At 37.4% G+C, this 15,228-nt stretch overlaps 1 protein-coding gene across 3 annotated transcripts in view; it reads right to left on the bottom strand.

Moving 5' to 3' along the window:
* The window catches only part of LOC148955116 (A-kinase anchor protein 7-like), a 50,940-nt gene extending 36,136 nt beyond the window's left edge, over positions 1-14,804 (bottom strand). The window contains exon 1 of one of the 3 annotated variants that reach the window (XM_089108065.1): positions 14,544-14,804. In XM_089108065.1, the coding sequence (XP_088964191.1) occupies positions 14,544-14,695 (152 nt within the window). In that variant the 5' untranslated portion in view covers positions 14,696-14,804. Of the gene's footprint in view, positions 1-14,312; positions 14,434-14,543 lie in introns of those variants that run through there. The other 2 variants (XM_089108066.1, XM_089108067.1) reach the window with 2 other exon arrangements.
* Positions 14,805-15,228: the final 424 nt, after the last annotated feature.

Genomic DNA, 15,228 nt, shown 5'->3' with positions numbered 1-15,228 from the left:
AATCCGTCTATTCCAACTAAGTGTTGGTTTCACATTTGGAAATATAAATTTGTAAATTGGGTGTTTTTTTTTTAAGTAAATATCATAGACTTTTAAAACAAGGTCATTTTTTAAGTAAAAAAAAAAATACTAGCGAGTGATTTTGCGTTCAGTGAATAGTTCACAAATTAACTTCAGTTACAAGTCAGTGATAGAACTAAATTTAAATCGTTGTACACATTAATGTATAACTCTTATTTCTTTCCTTTTTCTCATTATAATTGAAACAATTTCCATTCCAGAATTTCAACCCTTCAATTATATTCCAATTTCTGAAATTTTTGACAGTAAACTTCTTATCTTTATGGACGGTGACTGCTTTTGAGGGGGGAGGGGGAGATAAGCACTTAAAAACATTTTCCCAAGCCTCATTCTGGGTTGCATTTTTGGCTGTGTCCATTTCTCTGGGATTTTTGCTCTCAAAAATTGATTCTCAAAATATAAGATAGATTCCTAGTATAGTATAGATTCCTAGTATCAGATAGATGGAACCCATATGCAAAACGGGTTACAGTAAAAAAATTATTTATGGTAAATTGCTAGTTTGGTAAAAGATTCAAGCAAATAAAAAAGGCCAATTGTGGTTGTGTTCTTGGATGTAAGAATGAATCCAAAATAGAGACAAAGACCACATTTCACAGGTAAATATGATGGTTCTATTATGATAAGCTTGTAGCAAATTTATGTGTCAATGAATTCCCCATTCAACACTCTTTCCAAATGTAAGCGATATGCTTCCCAATAATTCAAAGGAATTTACCTCAAGAAGAAATCAAGGTAATACCTCTGTAATTACTCCACTCATGGTCATGGGCACAGTTTCAACATTTTGATTAAGAAAGGAAGGGAGGTCACATCTGGAAGTCTGAGGGGAGTGAGATACCCTTTAGGGGAAATAAATGTGGTTTTTTGGAGGCCTCATGCAGAAAATTTGAGAAAAATACATTCTTAAAATTGTTTCCATGCCATCTGAAAACTTATTTTGGAAAATTATTTTATAATGGATACCAAATAGTAAAAAAGTAAAGATGGGTTTGCACCTGTCCAAGGGCTTCAATAGGGCATTTTTCTTTAAGTAGTAATGAAGAAAACTTACTGTTTAGCACAGAAGCCACTTGGTTAATGCAAAAACCATAGACAGTACATAATAAAAAATGTACACACATCAAACAAACATAAAATTAAGGCAGTCCTGCTTCCACACCTGTCTGGTGGTGGAGGGTCAGCAGCAAATTATTGCTACCCAGCATGCATGGCATATATTTATTTTTGCACAATCACCTTACCCTACCAAGTTTCCGGCAAAACCAGCTGTACAATTCTTCTGATTTTTCTTTAATTAAGAAATCCAAAGACCTATAGAAATAAACCAATAAGCAAAAGCTCGCCTGCGTATGCAGCCTGTCCCAAGCCAGGATAAAGAGGGAGGGTTGGGCAGTGGGGTTGCGACCCACACCTGGGACCTCAAGGGTCTGCCCTTGGGGGGAATCCTAACTGCAACTGAAACATCAAGTTTGAGCCTCGGATTTTCGAACCCCCTTTTGATGACGACCTCTGCATGCCCATGGACAAGATTTGTGAATGCAAAACAACACCTCAAATTTGGATTCTGGGACGTCCACACAATGTCTCAAGACTCCAAGACTGAACAAGTGCTAAGAGCACTGGAAGATTACCACCTTGACCTTCTGGCTCTGTCGGAAGTTCGATGGCTAGGGTCTGGATCAAATAAACTGGATGGAGATGTGATCATTATACACAGTGGATTGCAGCAAAAGCGTGAATACGGAGTAGCCCTAATGATGACAAAACATACTTCCCAAGTTCTACTACAGTGGACACTGGTGTCACCTAGAATCCTGAAAGCCCGCTTCATCGGCGCGCATACGAAACTGTCAGTAATAGTATGCTACGCACCCACCAATGACGCCATGGATGAAACAAAAGACGAATTTTACAGAGCTCTCAACTCCGTAGCAAACGACATACCACAGCATGACATAGCATGTTTTCTAGGAGACTTTAACATGAAAGTAGGGAACTACCAATCGCTTTCCCCAGAGGTTCTTGGCGAAACGGAGAACTAATTATCGACTTCGCGCTCCTTAACGACCTAGTAATTGGAGGTACCCTACTTTCTGATCAGGATGTATACAAATATTTTTGGATATCTCCCAATGGCCACACCCAAAACCAGATCGACCATTGTCTTTGGAACAGGAAGTGGAGATCAAGCCTACTTTATATAAGGGGATATAGAGGAGCTGACGTCAGCTCAGATCATAATCTGATGGCAGCAAAAATCCACCTCAAATTTAAAAGAAATAGAAACGCAAAAAAGGCTCCCTTAAACCCAGTCTTTGACTCGGAGAAACTGAGGTTGAGAGAATTCAACCAAGCCTTTAAACTAGAGATGTGGAATAGATTTGAAGACTTGTCTTTACTAGATGACGCTGATAGCAATCAATACTGGGAAAGCATAAAGTTGTGCTTTCATGATGCTGCAAAAGCCACCATTGGGCACCGTAAGAGCCCAAAAGACCAGTGGCTATCTGACCAAACATGGGAACTCATAGGAACAAGGAAAAAAGTAAAATCATCACTCATCCAAAGACAAACCCCCAACCAACAGATCCTCAGAAACAATGAATACAGAGCTGCATATAAAGAGGTAAAGAAGAGTGCCAGAAAAGACCAGAGAAACCTTCTGGATAGAAAAGCAGCACAGGCAGAAGAAGCAGCAAAGAGAAGTGATTCAAGAGCCGTCTATAAAATCACTAATGAGATTATTGGAAAGAAATCCTCTATTCAACATGGACCAGTAACAGACCCCTCGGGCATCCTGATAACACAGCATTCTGACATAAGCAAAGTTTGGGCCAGTCACTTTGAAAAGCTGTTGAATAGACCCCCACCAGACAGTCCCCCAGAGATCCCAGCAACAATACTGTTTTCCTTTGATATCAGCATGCATCCGCTGTCATCCACTGAAATTATACCAGCAGCAAAGAAGCTGAAAAATGGGAAGTCACCTGGCAAAGACAGGATATCTGTGGAAATGATCAAAGTGACTGTTATGACCTGCCTCAATTTCTGGACAGAACTGTTTGCAGAAATCTGGACAACCACCAAAATACCTTTGGATTTGAAACACAGCACCCTTGTGAGGATCTATAAGAAAGAAGATGTGTCCTTCCCAGGCAACTGGTGAGGAATCTGCATGCTTTCCATACCTAGCACATTGCTGACACACATTTTACTGCAGAGAATCAGCTTGCAGCTTGACAGACACCTTTGCAACAAGTAACATGGATTCAGACTAAACCATTCATGTGCAGACCTGATATTTACTCTATAGCTACTGATGGAAGAAAGCAGAGAATGGCACTCCAAAATCTATATGATATTCATCGATTTTGAGAAGGCATTTGACTCAGTAGACGGCCAAAGTCTGTGGAAGATCCTACTGCATTACAGAATCCCTGAAAAGATAGTTTTGCTGATCGTTGCGTTTTATGAAGATAGTGAGTGCTGTGTAAAGACATCAGATGGCCAAACTTGTTTCTCCCACATTCTGTCAGGAGTTAAGCAAGGTTGCGTCTTGTCACTGCTACTTTTCGTAATCATCATTGATTACATACTGCAAAGTACAAGCACAGACAGAATCCAGAAATACGCCTCAGTGATCTTGACTTTGCTGACAACATTGCCATCCTAGAATCATGCAAACAAAGACTCCAAAAACTCCTTGACAAAGTGAGGGAGAGAGGTGGCCAGGCAACTGAAAATAAATAATGAGAAAAAAAATGCATGGCTACCACAGATTCACCCCTGAGCATCACCTGCAGAGACCAACACATAGAGCAAGTTGTCCATTTCAAATACTTGGGAAGCATAATAGAAAGCACTGGATTGACCAAAAAAGAAGTGCTCACAAGAATCAGCCAAACCAATGGGGCCTTGAATAGATTACAGAAGGTATGGCAGTCCCAAAGCTTCTCTATATGGCTAAAGCTACAACTCTTCAATAGCAATGTTTTTCCAGTGCTGCTTTATGCAGCCAAAACTTGGCACCTGAACCAGGAACAAGAGAGAAGAATACTTGCTTTCGAAAATACATGTCTCAGAAAAATTCTTAACATCCATTGGCAGCAGAGAATAACAAACCAATCCATCCGTGAGAAGACTGGCCAGCCTCTTGTGACATATATCATAAGAGTCTGTCAATGGAGATACCTTGGCCATGTACTACATATGGACAATCTCCGACTACCAATTACAGCACTCCATTGGCAACCATTCAGTCCATGCCGCAGGGGCAGACCCAGAAACACCCTGCATCAAACGTACCAGACAGATCTCCATAACCTGCACACATCAATCCAACCTCAGTGGGAGGACATACTTGCAGCAGCAAACCTGCAGGAGGACTGGCAGCTCCTTCTTGATGCCCTGGGTGCCTCTGGAGGCACAGGCGGATCTAAGGTCTAAGGTAATAAGCAAAAGCAAAGCAATACATATAATACTAAGCAACAAGTCAGCAAGTAGCAAGCAGATTGAATGCTTAATTAAGTTGCAATATTGCATCTCTTCTTTTTCATAACTTAAGCTTGTAGTCAAAGAACTTTTGAGGGGGCTTGGCCACAACCAGGTCTGGAATGAGTCTCAATAGGAGGTTTTGTACCAAGTGCCTAGGGCACCTAGTGGACACATGGCAGGAGTTTCGGTTCAGTGGTTTGTTGGACCTGAGGTAGAGGCCATGTCTGTAAGGTCAACCCTGCGGGCTTCTGACTATTGGGTAGATCTATCCTTTTTTTTGGAATTAGGGTTGAAGCATGGAAGAATTTCTTTCATTATTCTGGAATCAGGTTTGGAGCAGGGTACATTTTGTTTTGTTTTTTTTGCATATTGTGATGGCAGCATCTAGCTTCCTTAAACTGTGCTAGTGGGACAAGTCTTGGTTTATATAAATTTGGATTAGCTGGCAGCATGAACCCAAGGGCACCTGCAGAAAATTTTCCAAGGGGGGAGGGGCCAGACACCAGAATAGCAATGGTGGGTAGGGCAAATGGAAATATATTTTAAGCTACATTTTCATATGAATCATTTTATTTTTAAATACATTTAGAAAAAAAAGTCTCAAATAGAAAGAGTAGGCATAACTAACTTTATATGCAAAATGAAACAAAACTCAGTAGATTTTAAATGGCAAGAATTCCTGGCAAAGGGATCATTGAGTGTGTTTTTTTTTGTGTGACACACTATCAGTGATGATAATGATGAAGTATTGGCCAAAAGCCTAAATTTTTAATAATACAAAATCACTGCTTTTTGGTGTGACCTGGTGTTCTATTTACATGTAAAGTTATACCAAAGTGTTCAGAAAAGTCTTATCTATCATAATAAATTGACTGGAAAACAAAATATTTATCCATTGCCCAGATATAGGGTACTTCATTTGCCATAGAGTCCTGCCATCTATTAAACTAGACTACCTGAAGTTATTCCAATTGGATAGGTAGCACTGTGGACAGCCCCTTTTCTCCAACTGAAGATTCATAGTCCATCATAATAATCATTGTTACACAAACAATTAGCAACAAAAATTATCAACAATTAGCCTATACTTAATAGCCAACCAAATTGAGTAAATAAGAGAAGTATTTTTCTTTTTTTGTTGTTGGTTCTAGTTGATTTTAGAAGAGATCTTCTTCCAGGTGGTAGCCCTAGCTTTGATAGGCCTAAAATATAGCCTGAACCTGTTTGGTTCATTCCCTGATTAAGTTGATAAATAATGTCCAACAAAGCTAAAAGAAAACATATTAGCCCAATTAAAGGCAATGACAAATGTACTGCCTGTTTTACTGAACTGGATGAAGAATCCTCTGCTATTGAGTGTGATATTTGTGAGAAGTGGATCTGTGGTGAATGTCTTGACCTGTCCCCAGGAGAATATAAACTACTAACTAAGATAATGCAATCCCTTACATGTTCCTGGTCATGTCCAGCCTGCAAAATTAACCCTCCCCCTCCCCCCGCTAGTGAGCAAGCGATGATAAATAAGTTGGTCTCAGTTATGGACAATTCCTTGAAATCTTTCAGGGAAGATCTTAAGCACGAGTTTGCCACCACTAGTCAGTTGACACAAACACTTTCCCAGCTGAGAACAGACATAAAAAGTGACATTTCTGCCCAAGTTAGTGCTATTGCAAATAGGGTATCACATATTGAAAATTCATTACAATCAGTTTGCTCTACTGCAACAGTTCATGACCTAGTGGTATCTACAGTGTTCTTTAAGTTGTCTCAACTTCTATCTACCCAATCATCTGAATCTGATGTTGGTTAGATAGTACGATCAGAGCGCCAGTGTTTTGAACGACGTCTTGATATTGTTGCTTATGGTATACCCCCCCCCCCCAGACTGATGATGCAGTTTTCCTGTATAATTATCTCTTACGCAATTATGGAGTTGAAATTGGTGCCCCCCCCAGCCCAAGTAAAAAGACTTTCTAATAGCCTTCAACTATCTGGTAGCCGTCCCCTTCCTCTTCTCTTCTAAGTACCATCAACTGAATTTGAAAGCAAATTATACAGAAATCCTTTGAAACAAAAGGATCAATTAGTTTTTATGGAGATAGACCTAAGGAAGATCACATAAAGCACAAAGCTCTAATTGAGGAGCTGAATTGCAGAAAAGCTAAGGGAGAAGCAGACTTGATAATCCATAATGGTGCCATCATTAAAAAAATCTTGCCAGTTGGAGCAATTACCCAGACTGCTCCAATGTCCTGCTAATGTACATGCCTCCTTCTACCTCTAATAATTGTTTAAATGTTTATGGACTTGCATCACCTAATTCTAGTAGTGAACACAATAATAATAGTCTCCTTCCTGATTCTGACACTTCTCTTGTTTCTTCAACAACAACTTGTTTAACTGATGTTTCTTCCTTGTCGTTTCATAGTGCTGCATCCAATAACCTTACCAGTCCTTTAGTTCCTGCATCCTTGCTGATTCCTACCTCTCAGGAAATGGCATTCCTTAGCTTCAATGTTGATATCCTCCCTAATAAGCTTTCTGAACTCTTTTTTCGTATGAAATCTGAAAGAATGGATGTTGCTGCTATTACTGAAGTTTCACCAAAAAATACCTTGTCAGTTTTAACTCCTGATGAAATCAAAATTGATGATTACCAACTATTTTCTAATCTGAATTCCCCACTCTGCCACCGAGGAGTGTGTCTTTATATAAGAGATGGACTAAATGTTAGTCTCATTCAACTCAATTCTCTGAATACTGATGGAATTGAGTGTTTGAAGATTACATTACACAATCAAAGAACTTCAATTGTAGTGGGTGTTGTTTAAAGAAGCCCCAGTGCTCCATGTGTTATGGACTCAGAATCAATTTTGGCTGCCATGTTGTCTCTACGATGACCAATTTTGCCAGCTATGATCTTGTCGTTATGGGGAACTTTAATCTTCCTGAAATCCAATTGATTGATGGATCTGATTTTTGTAATAGAGATTCTCCTTTTTTGTCTGCCCTCTCTGATAACTCCCTCTGTCAAACAATTTCACAACCAACTCGTTTCAGGGAAGGTCAAGTCTCCAACACTCTTGATCTGGTTACACTCAGTAACCCTGACCTTCTTATTAAGAATGTTATAACCACACCTGTTGGTAACAGTGACCATGTTGTAATTATTTCAGAGTTATGTCTACCTACCATTCAGCCTTCCTCTAAGCAACAAAAGTATGTTAACTACAAAATAGTCTCTGAAAAACTTGCCAAAGTCAACTGGAAAAAGCTTATTGCTGATGATATCAAGGAGAGTTGGTCAAATGTTAAAATGGAAATTCTAAATGTTGAAAAGTCATGCACCAGAATTTTTCAGGTAAAACAGGCAAAGAGTTTACCTTTTTTGACTACTAAAATTAGTAAGCTAATCAATAGAAAACACAGAGCATGGAACCATTATAGAAAAAATAAGACCACAGAAAATTATCAGGTCTTCAAATCCTTTTGTAATCAAACAACAAACCAAATAAAGGTATTGAAGTGAAGGTTTGAGGAAAAACTGGCAGAAGAAGTTAAGGTTAACCCTAAATCTTTCTGGCGTTATGCCACTCAAAAATGTAGCAGCAGACGCACAATCCCAGATATCCTGCATGATAGTACATCAGTTGCTGATCCTGAACTGAAAGTTGGAATTTTCAATCAATATTTCTCTTCTGTTTTTTTGTCCAGCCCCAGTATTGTATATCCTACACCTCCCTTATGTGATGTATCACATAATATGGAACCAATTCTGATTACATATATTTTAGTTCTAAAGGAACTGACATCCCTCAAACTGAATAAATCTGCTGGCCCAGACGGCATACACCCACGTATCCTACACAAATGTTGTACAGTCTTGTGTCAACCTCTTTCCCTGCTGTTCAAACTATCATTAAATCTTTCTAGACTACCTCAGGATTGGAAAACTGCACATATTATTCCTATTTTTAAAAAAAGTAGAAATGACCTTGTTGAAAATTATTGACCCATTAGCATGACATCAGCAGTTGTTAAGGTTCTTGAAACAATCAAATTCTGCCGTAGTTGAACACCTTGAAGCAAATAATGTTTTACACAGTTCAGAACATGGCTTTTGTTCTGGAAGATCTGTTGACACCAATCTCCTTGAATGATATGATCACATCACCCAGCTGCTTGATATGGGGGGTTCCTGCTGACACGATTCTGCTTGACTTTTCTAAAGCTTGTGACAAAGTGTAACTTGCAATTAAATTGCATGCAGTTAAGCTTGAAGAGAAATCCCTGCTTTGGATCCTTGATTTTCTTTACTTGCAAAACCAACGTGTTCAGTTGTTTGATGACTCTGGAGATTGTATTCTTTCTTCCCTAATGTGTGTTCTGAGTGGAGTTTCTCAGGGAAGTGTCTTGGGTCCTACATTATTTAATATTTTCATCAATGATGCTCCTTCCATTATCAGTAGTAATTCAACTCTTTATGCAGATGACCTGAAGCTTCTTAGACCAGCTTTGTCCTGTGAAGATCATGCCATGCTATAAAATAATGTTCATCTGCTGGGTTGCTGGGCTGAGGCCTGGCTTCTTGAATTCAATGTTGCCAAGTGCCATATCATTCACTTTGGCAAACAGAATCCATGCTGCTCTTATTTTTTCTTAGGCCACCCACTCTCCTTTGTTAATAATGAACAAGATCTTGGTGTCATTATTGACAACAAATTACAATTCAGCACACATGTTAAGAGATCTGCTGCTGGGGCTAGTTCAACCTTGGGTTTGATTAAGTGTATTATCTCCACTCATTCCTCCAAAGTCATCAGTCTTCTTTATAAGGGACTTGTGCATCCTAAGCTTGAAGTTGGAATGTCACTTGCCTCTCCATATTTCAAAAAAGATATAAAAGTTCTTGAAGATGTCCAGAGACGTGTCACTAAAGTGATATCTGGCATGCAAGAGCTTTCCTATCCTGTAAGACTATCAAAGTTGAATCTCCCTACACTTGTATAGGGGAGAAATGGAAAGGATGCCATTTTAGCCTTTAAGTTATTGAGGGCTAATATTCTTTCAGCATTATTTCCTGCTGGTAGCACCAATTCAAGAACTAGAGGTCATCAACTGAAACTTGTCAAGCAGTCTACAACATCTAGAGTCTGTACTTAATTCTTCTCAACATGTATTGTCAACAATTGGAACAAATTATCTAATGAAACTGTTACTGGTGAATCCTTTGATGTTTTAAAACAAAGGCTAGAGTGGTCCTCCAAAGAATGTAAATTCAATTGGGATGCTATCAAAGAAGGAGCAGCACCTGGTCACCAGTGATTCTTGCATACAATTAATCATCATTCCAGAACTCTACAAGGAGAAATCCTTAGATTGCTCCTAGCTGCAATTTAAGGTGATTTTAAGGTGTGTGCTTGTGTTTAGTCTTAATCTATTATATCCAAACTAAAGAGTAAAAAAAAAAATCAGACTCAAACCAAAACTAGAGGGAGATTTATTGTTTCCCAAGATTAAAACAGGTGTAGACTTGTCTTTATGCAATTTCCGAAGCCTCAGAATAGTCTACAAAAGGAGTAGAGATAGGAACTTGGAAACAGCTTCCAACTTGATATCTTAGGCTCTGATTTCATTCCTGGTAGCTTCATTTACCTGCCCTATATCAACAGCTTCCTAAGATCTCTAAAGCCCTTATAGTGGGGCTTGTCATGATCTTCACACTTCCAAGGGTCCATACTCAAAACTCACCCTCGCTGCACAAATACCATGATTTGATTTTATTATTGACCATTTAAAATATACCTCTTTCATAATAGGATAATTCTCCCCCTCAAACTGATATCTCTTGTATCTGTACACATTTAAAATATATATATATATAGGATGCATGTTTATTTGTTTTTCAACAGGGATGATCTTATCAAACCAAAGGTTCTAGAAAATTGAGAGAGAGCTCACTCCAACCTAAATTAAATGTTTTCAGGCTCTTTTTAAGTGACCATAAAGATTGTGCCATGGGATAGGCATTCTGTCATTTTACAGCACCACAGTACAACTTTGTCCCAAAGAGGACCAATTTCTCATAAATTAAAATTCTGAGAAGTCAATTGATTTAGAAGTATCAAAAAAACCATATTTTATGCTCCTAATTGCAGAGAAAGCAATACTGGATGGTGGCAGTACTGGACTTAATTAAGTTGACTCATTTTATTTTAATAAAATTATGTTTAATGATATTGAAATGTGTATCAGTATCATGAAGGGAGGGGGTGATTCATTTTAAAGGTAAAGGAGGGTAGAAGCCTAAATCAGCACATTTCAATGCTCAAACTAATGACTATCCATGAGTCTTCAGCTAAATGCAGAAAAGGCTAGGGGGAGTAGGAATTAATGTCTCATCTCCTTTCACTAACACTAAGTCTGAATAATTATGCTGCATGTGATTTCTTCCTTTATATTGCAGGAAAATATCACTGATACTTTTTTTCAAAGCTTTGTTTCAGTTTAGTATTGGGTGGGTATCCCACATTATACCTTGGTTAGGCTTGGGCATAATTTGGAATATCAGAAATTAGATTTAAAAAAGATTATTTTTTTCAACTGAAAGTAGAGAGCAACTTTGAAACTTAAAATGAACAGGAATTATCAAAAAGCTTGTGGTAACAAACTTTAGGTAAGGAGCAATGTAGTAACCAAAACTATAAAAAATGGAATTTTTATACTAACAATTACATCAAAAGAATAGGATTTTTATGCTGATGTCAAAAATAAAAGTTTCGTTAAGTTTTGTCTTACCAATCAAAGGCTACAAGCCTGAGAAAATTTATCTGGCTTTCAAAAAAAGGTCACAGAATCAGAATGAAAATTACACCATCAGATTCAGCATATCAGAGAACCCTACTGTTGAGATTTCAAGCTCCTATCTGCAAAAATGTGGATTTTTTTTTTTTTTTTTTTTTGCCGGAAAAAAGATCATGAATTTGTGTTTATTTGTTTGTTTTTCCCAGGGGTGATTACATCAACCAAGTGGGCAAGGGCGGATCCAGGATTTTTTTTTCGGGGGGGGGGGTTACTAATTTTTGACTCAGTTTTTGACTAATTTTACTGATTTTTACCTAGGTTTTACTAATTTTCAAATTATTCTCAATTCGGTCAAAAATTTTTTTTTTGGGGGGGAGGGGTTCAAACCGGGTAAACCCCCCCTGGATACAGCCTTGCCAGTGGGCCTAGAACATCAGGAGAGGGCTCATTCTAATGGTTAATTAAAAGTTCTAGTTTTATTTTTAAGTGACCAAAAAAATTGGAGGGCAGCTAGGGCCCCTCCCATGCCACTTTTTTCACAAAATCATCTGATCAAAATAGCTATTTTTGTTCAGCATAGTTGAAATGCCCAATAACCATGTCTTTGGAGATAACATGAGCCCCCACAGCCCCTGGAGAAATGTCTAAGTTATAAAATTTACCTATTGTTTATGTATAGTATTTGTTATTGGGAAGTATGCATGTGTTTTTTAGGTGGGGAGGAGAGGACAAATTTCTGCTGGGGGGATTTTGCATGGGGAGAATTTACCAAGGAGAAAGTTTCCAGGGGGTAAGCTTTTCAGGAGACATTTTGCACTGGGGGAATTTGCCAGAATTCTTATATAAACTTTCTTTATATGTTGTGCTTTCTCTTTACTAACTTGATTTTATGAGCTCAATTTAAAAGCTTAAGCTGAAATAATATATTTCTCTATTATTTTTTAATCCCTTGGTGCATAGTACTTTTTTTTATTAATGAGTAGTTGCACTCTTGGCCTCTCAAAAACATTATCTGATTGTACAAGAATTCAAATCAGATGATTATTTAGAAATCATTTTAAAATGTACATAATGATATAACAAGAAATGAGAACCCTGATTAATAGAAACACTTGGCATATTATGAAGTAAGACTTCTATTGTTTTGGTACTCTCTTTTACTTTTGTATACAGTCTAGGGTTACAGCTGGGACCATAAGAAGGATGCATTGACATAGGTAGCAAATAGGCTAGCATAGTAGGCTAGCAAAATAGGCAAGACCTAGTAGCAAATAGGCTAGCATAGGCCTATTTGAAAGAGAGTCAATTTTGGAATCAAATGGTAATAACCTAGCCTACTCTTTTTTTACAATATAGTTTCCTTCAGAAAACCTGCTCTCTTAGACTGTTAGGCTACTTATTTTTTTGAAAAGCAAGTCCAGACTCTAGGAAGAAAGTGGCACACAAGGCCTTGAGTTATTAAGAGCTTAGTACCATGAAAATGATCATTAAAAAAGGAAAATCCTGTTTTTTACAAGCCAGTAGACTAGGCCTAAATACATAGTATAGGTCAAGAATAGTAGCTTTTCAGAAGAAGAAATTCTAGAGCAAGATAAGACACATTATTTAAATTGTTAATTTTATAACCATTTTAGGTCAATATATACGAAATCATATTGTTGAGTTAGGACTAAAGTGAATACACCATTTGATGCCTTTTTTTTTATGCTTATTAAAATTTTAGTAAGAATTTATTTTGTAAATTAATTTCTGCCCCCCCCCCCCCTATATATGTCAATTCAGGGTTAGGTTGGCCTCTCAAAAACATTATCTGATTGTACAAGAATTCAAATCAGATGATTATTTAGAAATCATTTTAAAATGTACATAATGACATAACAAGAAATGAGAACCCTGATTAATAGAAACACTTGGCATATTATGAAGTAAGACTTCTATTGTTTTGGTACTCTCTTTTACTTTTGTATACAGTCTAGGGTTACAGCTGGGACCATAAGAAGGATGCATTGACATAGGTAGCAAATAGGCTAGCATAGTAGGCTAGCAAAATAGGCAAGACCTAGTAGCAAATAGGCTAGCATAGGCCTATTTGAAAGAGAGTCAATTTTGGAATCAAATGGTAATAACCTAGCCTACTCTTTTTTTTACAATATGGTTTCCTTCAGAAAACCTGCTCTCTTAGACTGTTAGGCTACTTATTTTTTTGAAAAGCAAGTCCAGACTCTAGGAAGAAAGTGGCACACAAGGCCTTGAGTTATTAAGAGCTTAGTACCATGAAAATGGTCATTAAAAAAGGAAAATCCTGTTTTTTACAAGCCAGTAGACTAGGCCTAAATACATAGTATAGGTCAAGAATAGTAGCTTTTCAGAAGAAGAAATTCTAGAGCAAGATAAGACACATTATTTAAATTGTTAATTTTATAACCATTTTAGGTCAATATATACAAAATCATATTATTGAGTTAGGACTAAAGTGAATACACCATTTGATGCCTTTTTTTATGCTGATTACAAATATAATAAGCATTTCTTTCGGAAATGAATTTCAGCCCCCCCCTAGATATGCCAATTCTGGGTTAGGTTCGGTATTGCCTATATAGGGGGGGGGCTGAAATTCATTTCCGATAGAAATGCTTTTTATATTTGTAATCAGCATAAAAAAAGGCATTGAATGGTGCATTCACTTTAGTCCTAACTCAATAATATGATTTCGTATATATTGACCCCATTTTAAGTTTTTTTTGTGTTTTTGACAAATCATCCCTAGCCCCTCTCAAATTGTCACATATATTCATAGGCTACAAAAAATGATGTAACTCTTACTTTATAACATCAAACAAGTATAACATGAGCATAAAATAAATAATCTAAAATTTATCTTTTTATCTAGGATTTCTTCTTCTGGGGCTTGTATTCCTTTAAATGCATACCATAATATTACAATATATTAATTCAAAATGTTTCATCAGAGCTGCATTCCTGTCTTTTGAATAAAGTTGCCAAGATGAATGCTTATTGGTAAAGAGACCTAATGGATCCAGATGACACTACTCGTTTGCACTACTATTACAGTTACCCTTAGTTACAGTTACCCATAGTTATTGGATACAGTAAGTATTTTGTAATTTGCTTATAAGTCCAGTAAGCACAATAAGTGATACCTGATCTGGCACAATGAATATTGACTGAAGTAATACCCAAGCAAGCAGGTGATTACAGAAGGCACAGAATAATCGAGAGATACGAACGGATATGACCGATTGGTAGAACGCGTCAAACCCCAAACAACAGTAACAGGAAGTCCAGAGGACATTGTTCATCACGTGTCACCCCAAAATCAATCCAATCTTCCATCCTATTGTTCTATCACTATCTACCTTAGTTTTGCCCAGGGAATGAAGTATGGACGGATGATGAATAGACTTATCTATCCACAAATGAAATGACATCATTTTTATATAATCCGAAAATTGGCTTCTGCCAGATTTCCCATGTCACTCACTCAGACTATTTGTCTTGGCTTTTTCTACAATTAGCGTATGGCTTGATGTTCGCAACTGCTTGATTTTAATTCAATTATAGTTACCCATACTCTTTGGTATGGGGCAAATGCCCAATGTCAGCACAAAATTAGGTAAAAATTGTAGAGAAGTACTGTCAGCTCCATTCTTCAAGTTAGCAACTCTCTCCACAGCATTCTAAAAGCAGATTACTTTCACAATATTTTTTCCTCTTTTCTTGTGTAATTTTCTTGTATCTCTCGGGTAAAACAAAAAATCAGAGGGTCTTTTCTATCTTGAAAACAATTCTAGTCAGTTAAACAAAATTTCCTGGAATAAATCTAGA

The sequence above is a fragment of the Artemia sp. Qi Xiang Cuo genome, chromosome 2 (genome assembly GCF_049724085.1).
Source record: "Artemia sp. Qi Xiang Cuo chromosome 2, ASM4972408v1, whole genome shotgun sequence".
Lineage (NCBI taxonomy): Eukaryota > Metazoa > Arthropoda > Branchiopoda > Anostraca > Artemiidae > Artemia > Artemia sp. Qi Xiang Cuo.
The sequence above is the reverse complement of the archived record's forward strand: the minus strand, read 5'-3'. Positions and strand labels throughout refer to the sequence as shown.